Source organism: Dipodomys spectabilis, unplaced genomic scaffold (genome assembly GCF_019054845.1).
Source record: "Dipodomys spectabilis isolate Male_0828 unplaced genomic scaffold, ASM1905484v1 ptg000157l, whole genome shotgun sequence".
In the NCBI taxonomy this organism is placed as follows: domain Eukaryota; kingdom Metazoa; phylum Chordata; class Mammalia; order Rodentia; family Heteromyidae; genus Dipodomys; species Dipodomys spectabilis.
Genome location: NW_024870834.1, coordinates 22,135,635 through 22,154,933, shown reverse-complemented (window position 1 = coordinate 22,154,933; position 19,299 = coordinate 22,135,635). Strand labels below are relative to the sequence as shown.

The 19,299-nt window shown below is 36.7% G+C and overlaps 1 protein-coding gene across 4 annotated transcripts in view; it reads left to right on the top strand.

Moving 5' to 3' along the window:
* Positions 1–19,299, top strand: part of Sipa1l1 (signal induced proliferation associated 1 like 1) — a 335,149-nt gene that overhangs the window by 226,312 nt on the left and 89,538 nt on the right. For all 4 annotated transcript variants that reach the window (XM_042692744.1, XM_042692740.1, XM_042692742.1 and 1 more), the window contains one exon: positions 19,053–19,227. In XM_042692744.1, coding sequence (XP_042548678.1) covers positions 19,053–19,227 — 175 coding nt within the window. The remainder of the gene's footprint in view (positions 1–19,052; positions 19,228–19,299) is intronic.

The following is a 19,299-nucleotide window of genomic DNA, read 5'->3' as shown; positions in this document are numbered from 1 at the left end:
CATTTACCTGTCATGTTTGCAGGTCATTATTTATTAGCTAATTGAGAACATCTGTTATGATAGAGACAAATTAGGTAAGTGTATGTTGCATTATTACTATGGTCTAATCACTTAATTAGTATCATATGATTTAGTGCTGGCAGCACCCCTTTAGCAGTATGATACTGGGCTGTTTTACAGTTGAGGGGATTGAGTTAAACACTAGTTCTCAGTCATTTTCTTCCTCTCATTTCCTAATAATCACTGGATTGTGCTTATACTGGGGCTTGAACTCGGCCTCGTGGTCTCACTTGGCAGTTTTGCTCAAGACTGGCAGTCTTCCACCTGAACCACATGTTCATTTCCAGCTTTTTGCTAATTAATTGGACATAAGATTCTCATCGACTTCTATGTTTGGGCTGGCTTTGAACTGTGATCCTTGTATCCCAGCTTCTTGAATAGCAGTTTTTAATAATATTATTTATATTTTAAGCTTTGCTAATTTTTATTTATTCTTTCATGCTATTTTTATCAGTAAAACAACTATATAGCCAATTATTAGGAATCCCATTATTGTTCAGATGATTTTTTTAAGTTACATGACTAATTCAGTTATTTTAAAATTTGTTGTATCAAAGCTATTGTTCTTGGAAATGGCGCTGTGGCTCAAGTGATAGAGCGCTAGCCTTGAGCTGAAGAGCTGAGGGACAGCGCCCAGGCCCAGAGTTCAGGTCCCATGACTGACCAAAAAAAAAAAAAGGCTATTTTTCTTAAGAGGTTATTTAAAAACACCTCTATCTCATTTATTTTGTATAGGGGAATGAAAGCTTGTCATGCCAAGCTCAGGAATTCATACGTGTACAATACCTCAATGTAATGCTGACCACAGAGTAAACATTAGCTGTTGAGCTGTTGTTGATGACTATGAAATAATAAATGTGCTGATTGTGCTTTTCATACATTACTTCATTTAATCTTTATGAACATCTTATGAAAAAACTCTTACTATAAGTGACATTATACTTGATTATTACAAGTAGGAATGACCATTTCAAATCTAATAAATGTTTTGGTGTCTTACTCTTGTAGATTGTTAAATATTGCAGAGAATAAATAGGGCAGTAAGATATGCTCCTTACTTATGATGGGGAGAAGATTATACATTATTATAATGGATGTCAAGCTTCATATAATAAGAGTAACAGAGCAATGTTAGTGCAAACCAATGAGACTAAGCAATGGCTGGTTCATAGAATCCAAATGAGCTGTACCTTGGAGAAAAATACATGGTAGGGTGGCCCAAACTCATCAAGAAATAACAAAGTAGAGTGACAGCAGCAGAGTGTGTTCATGAGCAATAAGAAGTCTGGATGAGCAGGAACATGAGGTACATGTTAGAGAGTAGAGTAAGAAAAGTAGATAATGTAGTAGTGACAAAGCCAGGTATTGTGTGAAGCAGTTTACATAAATTTTTTCAGTTAATCTTCAGAATCCTTTTATGTTTCTTCTCTTATTTGTAGTTTTCAGACAGGTACACTGAGGCAGTCAGAGGTGATCAGTTAGGATCTCCAAATAATAGTCTTAAATTCAGGCACACAGACTGCAGAGCCCACATTCTCAACCAGTATGCTGTATACCTCACCTCCTTTCCATTCCCATGAGAAGTGAAGAGCATGGAACAGGTTCCAAGCCTCATAGCTGCAGGTAGCTGCAGGCTTCAGTGGTCAATATTAAGTTTAACACATTAAACCCAAATAAAATTGGAGCAGGGCTCTCCTGTACATATTTAAAGTACAAACATTATAGTAGTCCTCATTAAACATTATAGTAGTCCTTTTCAATTAGGAAATGTTAGGTTGTATTTACACAGTAGTCATTTTGCCTAAATAAAGTGTCTGTCATGTTCTTCTAGATGTTTGTTAAATCTATACTGAAATGAAAAAATATGTATTGATTTTTTAAATTGTAAAAAGTTGATCTTCAAGTCATGTAAGTTAGATTAAGAAGAACAGTAATTGTATTTAATGTAACTTGTAATATATATTAAGGAATATAAGGAAAGTGCAATATTTATCCAGTAATAAGCAACGTTGAGCCTTTGAGCATGAATGAAATTCACTGCTGACTTAGCCTACTCACTGCTGGGCTGGATTATTTTATTGAAAGGATAAATGAGTTTGACCAGCCACTTTTTTCTTTGATTCAGTTAGATGGTTTTGAAAAATGACCCATTGGGGAAACATACTTTTCAAAACCAATTTTCTGTGAATGACACTTTGGCAGAACAATGTCATTCCTAGAATTTAAATCTCCTTTTAGGTTATATGAGTAGCTGATGCATGTTTAAAGTTTAGATGGCTACAAAGTAGTTTCAGACCACAACTGCACCTTAATGTGCATTCTCATGAGGAAAATATACCTGTCACCCATTGCGTCAGGAGAAAGGAGGGGGCAGGGGCAACTTTGTCTCATATATTTACAAGTAGTGGACAGTCTATGTTAGCACATCCATGTTTTGCCTGACTGAGGCTGGATTGGATGACAGGATGGAGACATTTCTACTGAGAATATCCTATGATTAACATGACTGATGGCATTGGCATTGGGAGACATTGACTGTGGTAACAGCAGAGCAAGATACAGTTACCTGTAGTAAGGATTATTTGGTTCAAAGTCCACAAAAACAGAAAGACTGGTGACAGTTGTACAGCTTACTGCTTTTAAATTATGGCTTGTGTTTTACACTTAACTATAAAATAAAAAGTTAAACTGTTTCTTCACTATAGGATTTTGAGTAGTAGTAGCCTTAAATAATGTAACTATATTGAGCAATCTCATTTCTACCTTTTACCTATTTGTTTTTATTCTTTCAGTTATCAGTTATTGTTTTCTTTTTCCTTTTTCTTTTTTTTTCTTTTTTTTTGTCAGTCGTGGGGCTTGAACTCTGCGCCTGGGCACTGTCCTTCAGTTCTTCAGCTCAAGGCAAGCACTTTACCACTTGAGCCACATTGCCACTTCCAGTTTTCTGGTGGTTGATTGGAGATAAGAGTCTCACAGACTTTCCTGCCTGGGTTGGCTTTGAACTGCAATCCTCAGATCTCAGCCTCCTGAGTAGCTAGGATTACAGGTGTGAGCCACTGGTGCCCAGCTACTTTTATTGGTTTCTTATATACAGTATTTCTGTGTTTCCTTGTCCTACTACTGTGACATATGTACTTTTATTGCCCTGCTTTCTTATATAAAATAAGGCAATCTGAAGACCATACATTTTTACTTGATTAATAGAGTTTGGAGATGTTTCTATGTCATTACATAGAAAAGTTTCCCATTATCATCATTATGGCTGCATAATATTCCATTATGTTACTGTTCCATAATTGATTTAAACTGCCTCTCTATTGATGGGCATTTGGGTTGATTTTAGTTTTTTTCTACAGTTAACAATTCTGCAAGGGAGGTTTTTTTTTTCCTATTTAATTGAAATTCATCTCAGTGTCAAATCACGTGTAGAGTTAGTATCAGATTAATACCCCAGATGAAGCTTTTTTATTTTTGTGAGAAGTTTTTCACAACACATCATTAAGTAAGATTATGTGATATAGAATATTTCCTTTACATTATGCTAGAGATAAAAATAGAATATATCTATGTAAGTATGCATAAATAGTTTTGAAAACGTCTGCCAAAACTTTTATAAAAACTCTTTCCTACCCAGTATCCATATGTTGTTTTTTAATTGGATTTTTGTTAGTAATTTCCAATGAAGATAAAATTTCAAATTAGCATTTTTTTGCTCTCAAAAATAAGCTTTTTCCTAGTCTCTTTGGTGTTCATTTTTAGAGGACAATATAGATTTATCTGAAGGAAGTAGTTCAGAAAATTATGTTTATGAACATAAAACCAAAATGAGTACTGTCAATGTGAATCATAAAGATTTCAAAACACAAAGGACCAGCCATGGCAGAGTAGCTTACTGTAGACCAGATTGTCCAGTGAGAATAACACCCACTATTTAGAAAAAATAGACGAAATATTTTTAAAACTATTTTGTGACTTCAGTTTCTGGAAAAAAGGATAGGTCTATTTTGTTTTGTTTTATTTTCTCTATTCTTGTTCCTAAGTATAGCCAAAAATGTTGGACATTGTATATAAAGAAAAAAATTAAAATAATCTAGAATCTGGGCTCTGGTGGCTCACACTTAAAATCCTAGCAACTCAGGAGGCTGAGTTCTGAAGATCGTGGTTCAAAGTCAGCCTTAGCAGGAAAGTGTATGAGACTCTCATGTCCAATTACCAGCAAAAAGCAGGAAATAGAAGTGTGGAAAAAATGGTAAAGCACCAGCCTTGAACAACAAAGATAGGGGACCGTACCCAGGCCCAGGCTCTGAGCTTAAGCCCTAGTATTGGCGTGTGCATGCGCGCGTGTACACACACACACACAAATCTGGAAAATAAGCAGAAGAAACAGACTTGCTAGGAGCCTTGGGATCTTAGGAATAAGCATGGTGAAGTCTCTCAGTTTTTATTTGTTCTTGTTGTTTATACATCCCAGTATGAATCTGAAGAAGTCAGCAACCTCAGACAAAAAATGCCCCAATAGTTTCTTATCTTTAGCAAAAAGACCCAAAGGGGAAAGCTATTGAAAGAGAAAAAATATTTACAATAGTCTCTCTATCCCAGCTGACTACTGATCTTCTTCCTGATCCTTGGTGCAACACTGCTGGAGAAGGGCTAAGTGAAGAGCTGAACTTCCTTATTTGTAGAGTGGCAAGGAACCCCTTCCTTGCTATTCCCATGGGGAAGGGCATCAGAGAAAGCTTAATGGAAAGCAGTTTTGTTTAGTTATTTTTTTTGGGTCTGGTCGTGGGGCCTGAACTCTGGGCCTGGGTGCTGTCCCTCAGCTCTTCAGCTCAAGGCTAGTGCTCTACCACTTGAGCCACAGCACCACTTCCGACTTTTTTCTTTTTGCTTATGTGGTGCTGAGGAATCGAACCCAGGGCCTCATGCATGCAAGGCAAGCGCTCTACCACTGAGCCATCTTCCCAGCCCTGGAGAGCAGTTTTGATATCCCCTTGAGACCCATTACAACGTCTATCAAGCCACATAGAATACAGGAACGATATACTTCCAGCCACAGTCACATCAATAGAATTCTAATAGGAAGCTGAAACTTCTACCCCAAAGGTATTGCTTTCCCTTAAAGAGTTATGGAGACTAAAAGGGAAGTTTGACTCTGAACATCACCTGGTTGTGTTCCCTTTACCTCCCAGAGTGGTAATAATGAAAGCCTACTAAAACAAAAGATTTAAATAAGGCCCAACTCTCATAACATTATACCCCAAATGTCCATATTTGTATTGTAAATTTCTAGTCATACTTACCATAAGGATAATTGGAAAATGAAAAGATACAATGAATGCCAACCCTTAACAATGATTCTTAAACAGCCATTAAAAATGCTTCGCTGAACAATTATGATTATTATTTATGAGATGATAAGAAGACAACACAGAAATAGAAGCTGTAAATGCAAACAAAATAAAAATTTTAGAACTGGGGTGCTGCTGGCTCACGCCTGTAATCAGAAAACTGGAAGTGGCGCTGTAGCTCAAGTGGTAGAGCACCAGTCTTGAGCTGAAGAGCTGAAGGACAGTGCTCAGGCCCAGAGTTCAAGCTCCATGACCGACAAAAAATTAAAAGTTAAAAAAAATAAAAAATTAAAGAAATTCAAATATATGGGCTTAATAGCAAAAGAGGGATAGAGAAAAGAATCCATGAACTTGAAGATAGGACAGTAGAAATCACCAGTTCTGAACAAAAAAGAATACAGTGAAAAAATGGGAGCCTCAGGATTTGTAGGACTAAAAGAAAACACTTAACAATTGTGTCCTTAATGTCTTAGAAGGAGAAGAGAAAGTAGACAGGTCTTGAAAAATCATGCAAAAAGAAATAGATAAATTAGGCAAAAGATATAAACCCACAGATTTAAGAAGCTAATTAAAAACCAAATAAGATAAATCTAAAGAAGGCCACAGCAAAGGCACATTCTAGTCAAATTATGAACACTAAATAAAGAAGTTTAAGAGCTGAAATAGAGAAATGACATACTACCTATTAAGGAAAACCAATTTGAATGAGAGATTTTTCACTAGAAACCGTGGATAGCAGAAGGCAATGACATGACATTCTTTTTGTAAGTACTGGGAGAAAAAAAAGAAACTATCAACTCAGAATTCTGTATTCAAAAAAAAAAGCATGCTTCAGGAATGAAAGGCAAGTCAAGATGCTGAGATCATAGGAGAACGAATAGACTTTGTCACCAGTAGACCTACCCCTAAAATATGGCTAATTCCCTTTTGACTCTTTGAGCAACACCGTGGTAAGAACAAGTGGCTTACAAAAGGCAGTAAATGGTAGCCCAGAGGAAAGTGGTTGATCCATTTTCTAAGTATGATTGTTACAATTGGCCATGTTCAATCTAAGAAGTATCGAAAAATACTAATAAGTTCTTACGGAAACACATGGTCTAAAGCGTCATGTGTTTGACATGAATCTTGCTGATCTACAGAACCATGAAGTGGCATTTATAAAGTTCATGGTAATTACTGAGGATGTTCAAAGCCAGAAATGCCTGACCATCTTCCATGACATGGATCTTACCTGTGACAAAATGAATTCCATGCTCAGAAAGTGTTAAAGTGATTGCTGGCCGCATTGGGAGAGACTTAGTTAAAGGCTTGCCAATAGGAGGTTTTGTTTTTAAAAAAAAAAAAAAAAGTAAAAATGCTGAAAAAGCACAAGTTTGAATTGGGAAAAATCATGGAACATCATAGTGAAGGTCATAGTTGTGGGAAAGCTACTGTAGAGACCAGGACCAGGCAGTTGAATATGAATCTATTGAAAATTCAGATTTTTAGTAGTGAAAAAAAGCCTGTTCGTGAAAGAGAATTGTGGCTAAAAAAAAGGTTCCCTATATAGCAAATGATAAAAGAAGAGGTTCAGACCTTCAAGAAAGAGGAACAAAAAATATAAAGAGTGAAAATTTTACTCTGGAGACTGAGGTCTGGTTTGAAGCCACCCCTAGTAGGAATGTCTGTAAGACTCCAATTGAATCACAGAAAAGGCTAGAAGTGGCACTGTGGCTCAAGTGGTAGAGCGATAGCCTTGAGTGAAAGTGCTCAAGAGACAGCGTCCAGGCCCAGAATTCAAGCCTAAGGACAGGCAAAAAAAAAAAAAAAAAAAGTAAAAATTTTAGCAAGTACTTTTGCTATTTTCTATATTATTTTGGCACTTGAATCCATAGTGATATTATCTGAGATGTATATTGAGGTACATAGAGAAATTAAGGCAGTTGTATAAATAGGAAATGTTACCACTAAAGGGCAATCATGTATATACATTTCACTCCAGTTAGTAGGAGGTTGACACTTAAAGACATGGATCTAATGCATAGATATAACTAGACAGACATGACAATACCTAAAAACACTGCTAAGACACATATTCCAGAGCACTGTAGATAAGTCAAAGCACAGTTCTAAAACAGAGCTTAGTCCTTGAGAAAGACAGAATAACAAAAATAAATGAAAAATAATAAAATGGTAGAGGTCATCCCTAGTCCACCAAATTATTTCTTTAAATGTAAAATGGTCTAAATATACTGAAGAACACAGATTGATAGGACGGGCTTTTAAAAACCAATGTCCAGTTACAATATAAGCTATTAGGCTATTTCAGGGAAACTCACTTGAAATGTGAAAGTAAAAGACAAAAAGACTGTACAAACATACCCAATATGTGCAGGTGCATGCATGCACACATGCAGGTACAAGCATACACACCACATACACACATATACACGCGCATGAACGTGCGCGCACACACACACACACCATAATGTCTATAATACCAGATAAAGTAGAATTTAGAGCAAAGGGAAGTACTGGGGATAAAAGGGAAATTAGCAACATACAATAGTGATACTTGGATGCATATGTTATTTATTATTCATAGTAGTCAGGATATTGAATCAACATAGGTACACTTCATTGACTGAATGGATAAAGAAAATGTAGTATATACGCACAATGATGTACTATGCAGCCATAAAGAAGAGTGAAATTATGTTTGAAGTCCACCTGGGCAAAAAAATGAGGCCTGCATCTCAACAAACAAGCTGGATATTGTGGATATCACCAGTGATCCTACCTACAATTGGAGTTATAGGTAAAGAGGATCACTGTCAGGGAACTCCCTATCTGAAAAATAACTGAAAGCTGTTGTCTGCTTAGGCAAAAAATTACCTAAGCAGACAAAGTAAGAAAAAGAAATCCACAAACCACATACCTCATAAATATACCTGCAAATTTCCTTGTCAGATATTAGCAACTATAACTCAATTATAAATATATTTGTATGGTATGTATATGTGTGTGGGTATATATGTATATGTAGTTTTTTTTTTTTTTTTTTTACAATGGATCAATGTTCAAAAGTCAATTAAGAGGGCTGGGAAGATGGCTCAGTGGTGGAGTGCTTGCCTCACATGCATAAGGACCTGGGTTTGATTCTTCAGCATCACATAAATAGAAAAAGCCGGAAGTGGTGCTATGGCTCACGTGGTAGAGCGCTAGCCTTGAGCTGAATAGCTGAGGGACAGCACCCAGGCCCAGAATTCAAGCCCCACGACCAACACACACACAAAAAAAGTCAATTAAGAAACTTACTGTACTGGTATGTATATTCAAAATACTGACTAAAGAAAGAAAATCATATATTTGGCACCATTCAAACTCACTCATGATTTTAATAAACAAAGATAGAAAGAAATATTCTCTTGAAGAAGAACATCGACAAGAAAACCTCGTGTGTACTTTCTATAATAATGAAAGTCTGAACAGTATTCAGATTTTCTCCCCACTGATAATCTGCATAGTACTGGTAGTTCTAGTCATTTTAACCACATAAGAAAAGGAAATAGAAATCATGTAGACACAGGAAAGGAAAAGATAAAACTCTTGATTTCAGATAACATAATAGCAGTGCTAGGCTGTGCAGAACCTCAGAGAATCAGTAAAATGTTAGAGCTACCAAGTATGTTTGTCTAGGATGGATGATTCAGCATCTACTTACATTGAGTTAATTATATCTCTTTCCATGAATATGTGACAACTGGCAATATCATTTGTAATACCTCTTTTTTGAAAAGGAAGAATAATTGGGCACACACTGAACTAAACATGCATTGGACTGCCATGCAGAAAGCCACAAATCATTCGTAAAAGGAGTCAAAGAAGGCTAAAGAAATGGCATACTGTAATCATTTATAGAAAGATTCAGTGCATGTTAATATTAATAACATCTGGTCTTTCCAAGCTGATTCTTCATTTATCACAATTGCTATCAAAATCTTAGCAATAGTTTTTATAGTTACAAAAATTCTAAAATTTATGTGAAAAGGCAAGGAAACTAGAAGAGCTAAAATCATTTGGGAATGGAAGAAATGTGTTCTGCCTTATTTCAAGATGTATTATATAGCTAGAGTAATCAAGACTGAGTGTTATTGTTAAAGGATAAACACATGGGTCAGTAGAACAGAATAGAAAAACCAGAAATAGCTTCACACAAATGTATCCAACTGATTTCTGGCAAAGCTATAAAAGCAATTTGAAGGAGGAAGGATAAGCTTTTCAAACAAATAGTGCTGGGGACAACTGGACATCCGTAAACAAAATTATAATCCTGGACTTAAATATCGTAACCTACATGAAAATTATTTCCAAAACCTAAAAAAAAGGTTTTAATGGGATTTGTGGCTTTATGGAGGAATTCATGAACATGACACAAAAACTTTGATCCAAAGAAATAATTTGGAAATTAGAGTTGAACTTCTGAAATATCTTGCAGTGTTTCTTCCCTAGGATATTTGCCTGGTATGTAAAAGGGAGAGGCTGATGTCCTACATAGAGCAGCAGATTCATATCAGCAGACAGCTAAGAGTTCTCACAGCTCTCAGAGTTACAGAGATTTTAAAAAATGGATTTCAAGTCATACCAGAGAAACTCAAACCTATAAAACAATCAAGCTGGAAATAAATGTAAGTTAAACTCATATAAAAATAGGATAAGGTCGTATTCATCTAAAAGTAGATGTGTTTAAAACTGTATTCAACATAAGAAAAGAGAAAATCAATGAAGACAGTTTATCAGAAAAAAGTAACAGCTGAAGAATAAAGACAAGAGAACATGAAAAATACAGAAAAATGTCTAAAAGGCATGTGAGTCCCAGTGTAATACAAATGTGTGATTGGATTTCTAGAAGAAAAGACATTTATGCATCAGTTGGGAATAGAAGCAATATTCCAAGAAATACTTTGATATTTGTAGAAAGTAACTTAAAACTGATGAGAAGTTTGAAAACATGTATTAAGACAGAATCAAGAACTTCTCTCTTTACCTAGCAAGTTAATACTAATTTAGAGTTGGACCAATTTTAATAGTAACTTCTGAAGAGAAAAAGAGAAAAAAATGCAGACTAGCCAGATGCAATAAGACAGACAGTTGGCCATCAATATTGGCTGAGCTACAAAGCATTAAGAGTAGGTAGAAGGCATTGTAGAGTACTGCCACTGAAAATATTCATGAAAAGTGTATGCAAAAGTAATTCATAGTGAAAAAAAAAACTCAGTCACTAGTTGCCTTCACTAGTTGCCTTAGGCAGTTGCTTGAGATGATGTGCAAATGGATGAAATACCGGGGAGTGGTCATTAGAGTGGTCATTTGTTAGCACACATTAAGTTGCATGCCTCAAACATGCAGTGTACCCTTTAGAAATTGTATCTCAGTAAAGTTGATTTACAAACTGAAGGGAGATGTGACATTGGACATTAGGCACGGCAGGACAGTGAAGTCAGAAGGAAGTTGAGAGCTCTTAACACTTCTCCAGCATTCAACCTGAATAATTTCTATGCTGCAGCTCAGGTTGAAACACACAGTTAAAGGCTGGGGGACTAAAGTTCCTAGAATAGTGCATTAGGGAAGAGAATACACTCAATTTCCCTCATGTGAGAATAGTTTCTGCTTCCACAAAACATACAGGAAACATACAGGAAAACTCAGATTTCATCTGCCAGTGGGTAGAGTCTCAGACTATTCTTGCCCAATAGTAGGACAGAAATTATTACTGGATTAAACCTAGATCAAGTAGAGCAGATATAAAAAATAAAAATTAGAAAAAAACAAGAACTAAAAGAATAAAGCTATTTCCAAACAATTTGACTGTCCCAGAACAAAGCCCAAGAATACTTACAGGGAGGAAATTCTGTCTGAATTGCCTCCCTCAAAATAGGATATTTAATAGGTATACAGGAATATTTTAGTACCTGAAAGCCTAGTACAGTATTCAAAATTACATTGACCAATCAGTTAGAAGTTGCAAGCAAGAAAAAAGACAAGTCCTTAGTAAGGGAAGATAAAATTAAAGCCAATCATGTTAATGACACAAATTTCTTTCTATATGTTGAGGAGGTAAGAGGAAAGATTACAGAGTACTAAACAGAAATAGATATAAATTTCCAAATCTAAATTATAGATGTAAAAACTACAAACCATTGAAAAAAATACATTGGGTAGGATTAACTGCAGCTTACACAGTGCACAGAATTGTAGTTAAAAACAAAATTATATACCAACAAGTTAATTAAGAAAAAAAATCCCCAAACTAGCAAGTGTGCTGTGGGATATCCATCACCTGGCCTATTAGTAGTTTATAATAGAGTCCTCAGAGGGGTTAGCAACACCTGACAGTGTCAGTGAGGCTATAACAACTCAACATATTCCATATGGCTTCAGACTCTGAACTCACAGATCCCAGTGCAGATTCAAGAATACAAAAACCTATAAACCACTGGTACAGAGAAAACCTTAGATGCAGACAAAGGGAAAAATCGTGAAAGAATCTTCAGAAAAGACATCATCAGAATAATGAGAAACATAAGAAACGGTACTTGCCCGCCTTAGTCCTGATTGAGAAGCACAGAATAAAGCAGTGGTAGACAATAGCTCTCTTAAGTTTGTTTCTATTTTTCTTAATCTTTTTAAAAAACTATTTTGTTTGCAAACATTTTCATCTTGTTCTCAAGTTCCCAAAGGCCCCCCCCCAAAGCTTTAGTTTATGTGACTTTTTGCTTGTTTATGTTTATTTACAGTATTAACTTTTAAATAGACAATTTTAGACATTGAGATGTTAATTCATTTAAAAATAACAATAGTAAGGCTATTTTACCATAATATAAAATTTTGCGAGAACAACTAAAAATAATGCAGTGAATAGCATCATTGAACATCTTTGCAGATATGATTTAATATCTGGTATAAGAGGAGGCAATGGGCTGGCATATTTGCTTCTACTGTTTGTCTGTGCATTCTGCTTGGGTTGGAGTGGTTGGAGAAAATCTGTCTTCACATGGTGTAGATACTTGGGGAAAGAAGGGTATTTTATGGCCTTTCAGATGATTGTGGCTACTTTTCTTTGATATGATATTAAAACTCAATGCAAATTGGTGGTTTCTTAAAGATAAATAGCACTATGAAATTTGAAACCACGAGTGTACTGTAGTTATACTAAAAATGTATTGTCTTTTGTGCACTTTGAATAAGTTTTTACCAGCACATGATTTTGTAACTTCATGTAGCTATTACTGAATATTGACCCACCTATGTAGATTTTGCAGGTGTTTACTCGATTCATAATAATGAAAACATCCTAGTAACAGAAGCATTGATATTATTGGAAAAGTTCCAGTGTTATGGAGCGTGCAAGCTTTTTGGGATAGCTACAAGTTTTCCACAGTTCAATGTTTTGCCATAAAGACTAAACATCATAATTGGCATAAAATATTGTCGATTGTTTTCCCTGAAGTAACAGACTTATTTTTTTAGTCTTCAGGCAAGAATTGGCCATCTATGCAAGTGTAAACAGCCGTGTTGTTGGCAGTTCTTTAAAGTATTTTTACTATATTACTTTTAAGTAGTTGTATAAAGTAGTTGCCATTCAACAAAGCAGTTTATGAATATAGGGCATCTTGATCAATGTCACTCCTTTTAGTTTTTATTGCTGTATAACAGATAAACCCACCTCAATGCTTGAGGAGAGAACTGTGTGGCCTGCAGTTCTCTGTTCCTGCACTTGCCTTTTTTCAAAGTTAGCAGTCTTCCCTGCCTCTGTCATATACTTTTCCTGGCAATTATCCATCACTCTCTGCCTCCCTCTTTTTTTTGCGTGTGCCAGTACCTGTGGTCTTGAACTCAGAGCCTGGGCACTTCCCCCTTAACTCTTTTCTCCCTCCACTGAAGGCAGATCTTCTGCCACTTGAGCCATCACTCCACTTCTGGCTTTTTGCTAGTTAATTGGAGATAGGTCTCATAAACTTTCCTGTCTGGACTTCAAACCACAGTATTCAGATACCAGCCTTCTGAATAGTTAGCCTGAGCCACCACAGCCCAGCCCTCTTCCACTTTTAAGGACTCCTTTGTCATTAAACCCAGCTGGATAATCCAGAATCCCTTCCTTATCTGTTGATAAGCAAATTTAATTAAATTCATACCTTACCTTCTCCTCTTCCACATAACACTACATATTCAAAGGATCCACAAATTCAGATGTAGGTATCTTAGTAGGATAAGGAGTCATTTCCCCTCTTACAGCCTAGTTAGTTCAGCTTGAAACTCATTCAACAAGGGCTTCTCCTTGAGGCATCTGTTGTACTTCACTAGGCAGCAAATGCTTTTTGCATACACTCCATTTCATCACAGAATATTTTTTAGAGTGTATATGCATATGGGTAGATTGTTTTTGGAGATGAGTGTTTTATTGCTTCATCAAGGACTTCTTAACTGGTGTTTTTGGAGATAGTAGTGAATGTGTTGTAAAAAAGAATACCATCAAACCCTGTATTGGCATTGGTATGATTCAAGTGTAGGCCCATCAATGCAAATGGCAGGAAAAGGGCAAATAGCCTTTTCCTGTTACTGTGAAGATGATGTTGACAATCCTGGGCCTAGCCCGGAAGGTCTCAGACCTTTAATAGTTCATATTCTATTGTTGGAGAATTGTTGCACATTGAAAGACCTCTATCATTCCTACCTCATAAAGTTCTAGATTCATATTAAATACTAATGCTTTTGTATAAAATGTATTGTCTACATCTCTGTGTCATCCTAGTGTCCTTTCTATGACCATTACACCAGGAAAGACTGTGAACATGCCAGATTTCTTGGGAGGTCTTTGAGAAGATGGTTATTCAAACCTATTTCTACTGGTAAAAGGTTCTAGCTTTATCCGTCATCTTCCCAGGAATTTAGGGATTGTGTAAGTCAGATTCCAGTGCCAATTGACTGACTCTTCACTAGAATACTTGGGACCAAAAATGCTTCAGATTTCAGAGAGTTGAAGATTGGGAATGTTTTCATAAACTTTCTTGGTCGAGCATTCCTAATCTAAAATTTCAAAAATGTAGGGATTTTCAGCCTGTGTCGTTCCTTAGATTCTTCTTGAAGTACATACTTAGGAGAAGCAAAAAAACAACTCAGTACTGTACTTTTCTAGCCCTCGTAGCCCACAGCACTTTCTGTAGGTGTTGAAAGATATTTTACTTTGCTGAGATTAAAAAACCTTTCTCTCAGATGCAGTCTTTGTCCTCTTGGTTTGAACATCTTCACTTTTTATGACACAAAAGATTAAGTGCCCAACACTCTCATTTGTACTCCAAAGGAACAGTTTGTCTGCAAGCACAAATCCAGTCACTGTACACAATGGCCAGAGATCACCCAAAGCACAATCTCCTATCAGATAAAACCAGCTTGTTTTGATAATAACATTGAATATTGTCCAAATATCCATATGGATACTTGTCTGTGTGTTTCTCAAAAGAAAAATAGGAAATATTATTTCATAAAAATCTCAAAGCCATTGACATGTATGTCCACTGACATTTGTTTCTTTTCTGGATTTTTTTTGTTACAGTTCCCTAAGTCACTGATTTCCACTTTCTGAACATGATTACTAAAAATTACAGAAGCTGAGTTCAGAGAAGTCCACCTACATTTGATTTAATTGTATTAGAAATCAGGAAACAATCCTCCTTGGGAGGATAGAACAGGAGGCATTTGCAGTTTCAAACTGAAGAAAATTTGACATTGTTCATTTCCTAATTTTCTTAAAGCATTCCTTTCAAAACAGTGAAGCTAGTTCTCCTGTCTGCAGGTGGCGCTGACCAGAGTAGGAGAAACCCATGAAAAGCCACATTGTCTCATTGCCTTTGGGGCTTGCTTATCTGGTGCTTTGAGGGAGGCTTCCTTACTTATCTTCTTTCTTCAGTGAATTTTTTTCAGTAGATAAATGAATCCTTTTGGATGTTGCACAGTGAAATCTTAGGCCTTTTATCTAAGAAGTTTTTTAAAGGCATCCACAAATACAGTGAGTTCTAATGTTTTCTACTGACCTGAGTGACTTGTATTATGCCTTAGGAAGCTGTTCGGCTGACAACTTACAACTCTAAGCTCTCTTACTTCCCCCAGACTGTTTTATCTCTGATAGTTTTTCTGTGGGAAGAGAGTTTGATGTCCTGGAGTCTAAGATCTTCCCTTGTAATAGACCTGGAGTCTACTACTCCCTCCATTAGCTCTTTATTTGTCAAACCTAATAAGGGTACTCAACTCAATTCTAAGGATGAAACCTTTTACCGGTGGGAGCTCCTCTCAAGCATTAAGCACACTGAGACTTTAGAAACAGACCAGCCCAGAAGAGTTCAATGTCCGTGATGTTAACAGGTTTTACTTTGATTTTTGTTGTTGTTATTTTGTCCTTTCCTAACTCACCAAAAAGTCCCAAATGTATTCCTGTTAATAATTAAGTAGCAATAATGTCAGCTTGTATGCTATTTAAAAAATATTCTAAGATTGGTATATGTAGCTATTTGCAAGTTCTAGACCTGGAACTTTACCCACAGGAGTAGGTAGCTCAGAGCAGACTGTTCTGTGCAGTTATGGAACTCCCAGGGAGCATATATGTCCGTTGGTTATGTGAAAGCTGTTGGGATTCCTTGTTATCCAGACAAGCAGAGAAAGCAGGCAAAGCACACCTTCTTCCCTGTGACATTTTTCATAGTGGTGGTATTCGGAAACACTTGATTCAGAAAGTTGTAAAAGAAAATTCAGGTCCAGGGGCTGGGAATGTGGCTCAGTGGTAGAGCGCTTGCCTTGCATGCATGAGGCCCTGGGTTCTATTCCTCAGCACCACATAAGCAAAAAGAAAAAAGCCGGAAGTGGCGCTGTGGTTCAAGTGGTAGAGTGCTAGCCTTGAGCTGAAGAGCTGAGGGACAGCGCCCAGGCCCAGAGTTCAGGCCCCGCGACCAGACCCCCCCCCCCAAAAAAAAAAAAAAAAAAAGAAAGTTCAGGTCTACAACCCCTCAGTGTAAAATGGAAGAAACTGGGTGTGTTTCGGAATTCAGAAAAGTTCACATTTCTAGAAGAGTAATGAAATGCATGCACCATATATTAATATATTCCCTGTGGGATCTGGGACAACACCCCATAATCAAACACATTAATATTTATGCAGGAAGAAATATGAATATTCACACAAAGAATAAATTAATATGCTAATGTCAGTCTCATATCCAATTTTGCCGCAAAATGTATTTGCTTAGATTTTGAATCTTACCTTTCAACCTCAGAATTGCAAATGTGAGATTGTGGGCCTATGTGTGTATTGATAGAAATAGAGTTAGACAAGGCTGATTGACTCTTAATAGTATTCTTGGACCATATCATGGGACTACTACAATGGTGAGCTTGTGTTCCTCCTTCCTAAATAAGTTATCTTCCATTCTCTGACCTTCCATATACTTGTGGATCAAATGGTAAGATCTGTAATACTATTAGTTGTTAAAATTTCACCTCTCCAGGCATAGAAGCACCTACCTGTAGCTACAGCTTCTCAAGAGACCCAGGCAGGAAGATTACTTGAGCTCAAGAGTTTCGGTCCAGCTTGGAAGTATAGCCCATTCTTTCACTTTATAATAGTAATCATAATTTCACCTGTATTCTCCCCTGCTCCCTCTCTCTGCTGAGGATCCTAGGTCCTTGTGAATGCTAGAAAATTCTCTACCAGCAAGCTACATCCTTAATTTGTTTCTATTACACAAAAACTTACTAAGTAAGTACAGTGCCATTCTGGAAAAAAAAAATATTATGTACAAAGAATTTTCCTAATGCTATGGGAGTTTTAAGAGCCTAAATTTTTATATTGCAAACTTATTTCTTGTTTGAGGACCAGTGTCTCCTTAAACTTTGCAAAATTACTAGACTTTTCGATGATGAATCATTTTTAATATCTATTCATCTATCTGCGAGCACTAATGTATTCATGATCTACCAAGGAGATGAGCATAGTTCACTAAACAACCATGAAATAGGTGCTAGTATTTTGTTTATTATTAATTGAATACCTGTCACTTCTTTTAGGGGAATATTTTTGAACAGATGTTTTGATTAGTGTTATATTTATAACTCGGGTATTTCTTATTTACTTACTATTTACTTATTTGTCATTGCTTTGGGTTGAGGTTTAGAGCCTTGTGCTTGCTAGGAAGATGCCCTACCACTTGAGCCACACCTTTATGCTTCTTAGGTAAACTCTAAATTTTTTTTGGCTCAGCCTAATCTGAATCATAATCCTTCAGTTTATGCCTCCTATCTAGCTAGAATCATAGCTCTGAACCACAATGCCCGGCTCTTTTATTGAGATGGCTTTGTATTAATTTTTTTGACCAAAATGGCCTTGAACTATTAACTTCCCCATCTTTGCCTCTTGAGTAGTTGTGATGATGTGTGTGAATCAGCACTTGAATGCTTTAACTATAGTTGAGGAAAGAGTATTTGTCACAAGTTGAATTGCCATTGTGAGGCACCTCTTAACATTTCTTTCCAGGTACTTTCCATGGAGAATTTTTTTTTATTCTTTTATTTATTTGTTTGTTTGTTTGCCAGTCCTGGGCTTGAACTCAGGGCTTGGGCACTCACTGTCCCTGAGCTTTTCCTCAAGGCTAGCACTTTTCCACTTGAACCACAGTACCACTTCTGGCTTTTTCTGTTTATGTGGTACTGAGGAATCAAACCCAGGACTTCATGCATGCTAAGCAAGCATTCTACCACTATGCCACATTCTCAACTTGGAGAAAAATATTTGAGAAAGAAGTTTCTCTAAGTACATTGTTGATGATGCTAGCTAGCACTCTAACAAAGATATAACCACGTTCATAATTTAATTGGGCACATGAAGTTGTTAAGTCTACATCTTAATCATGACGAGTCTAATTTTATAAGAAAAAGAGCAAGGATTCGAATGGACTTTGCAATGTGAAGCAATTTATTTTAAAATGTTTTATAAAGTGGATCTCTGCTTTTAAATTTGCAAAGGCTTCACTTTCAACGAGGAAACCATTGCCAGACCATTTCTTACTGCCTCACAAAGTGAGGCAATACTTTGTGACCCATTAAAAGAAATTTTCTGAAATATCAACAGGGATTATAACTTACTTTTTCTGGCCTTTTTCTTTTCCTTCTTGTTGGTTAATTGTTGGTTGTGGGGCTTGCACTCAGCCTGGGTGCTGTCCCTGAGCCGCTTTATGCTCAAGGCTAACACTCTACCACTTGAGCCACAGCACCACTTACAGCTTTTGAGTGGCTAATTGTAGATAAGAGTCTCATGGGGACTTTTCTGCCTGGGCTGGCTTGGAACCATGATCCTCAGATCTCAGCCTCCTGAGCAGTTAGGATTACAGGCATGAGCCACTGATGCCCAGCTGGTCTTTTTCTGTAATTCATGAAGATTATAGATGTTTTCTCCATTGTAAGTTTTGGGTCAAAGACCGGAGACTTAAAATAAAGGGACTTAAATAGAAGGATGTTAGCTATTGGCTGTGCATATTCCTTACTAGAACTTACTAGCATTGAAGTGGGACAGAGTGTATCTGTCAGTAATTTCATGTACATTGTATTTGCCTGTCTCCACAGCTGAACTATCAGCAGAAAGTAGGCATCATGTACTGCAAAGCTGGCCAGAGTACTGAAGAAGAGATGTACAACAATGAATCAGCAGGCCCAGCCTTTGAAGAGTTCCTTCAACTGTTGGGAGAAAGAGTTCGACTAAAAGGATTTGAGAAGTATCGTGCACAACTTGATACCAAAAGTAAAGAAAACATATCCTGTTATGCTTGTGTTGCTCCTGTTGGGCTGATGCACATCTATCTGCTAAGCTATC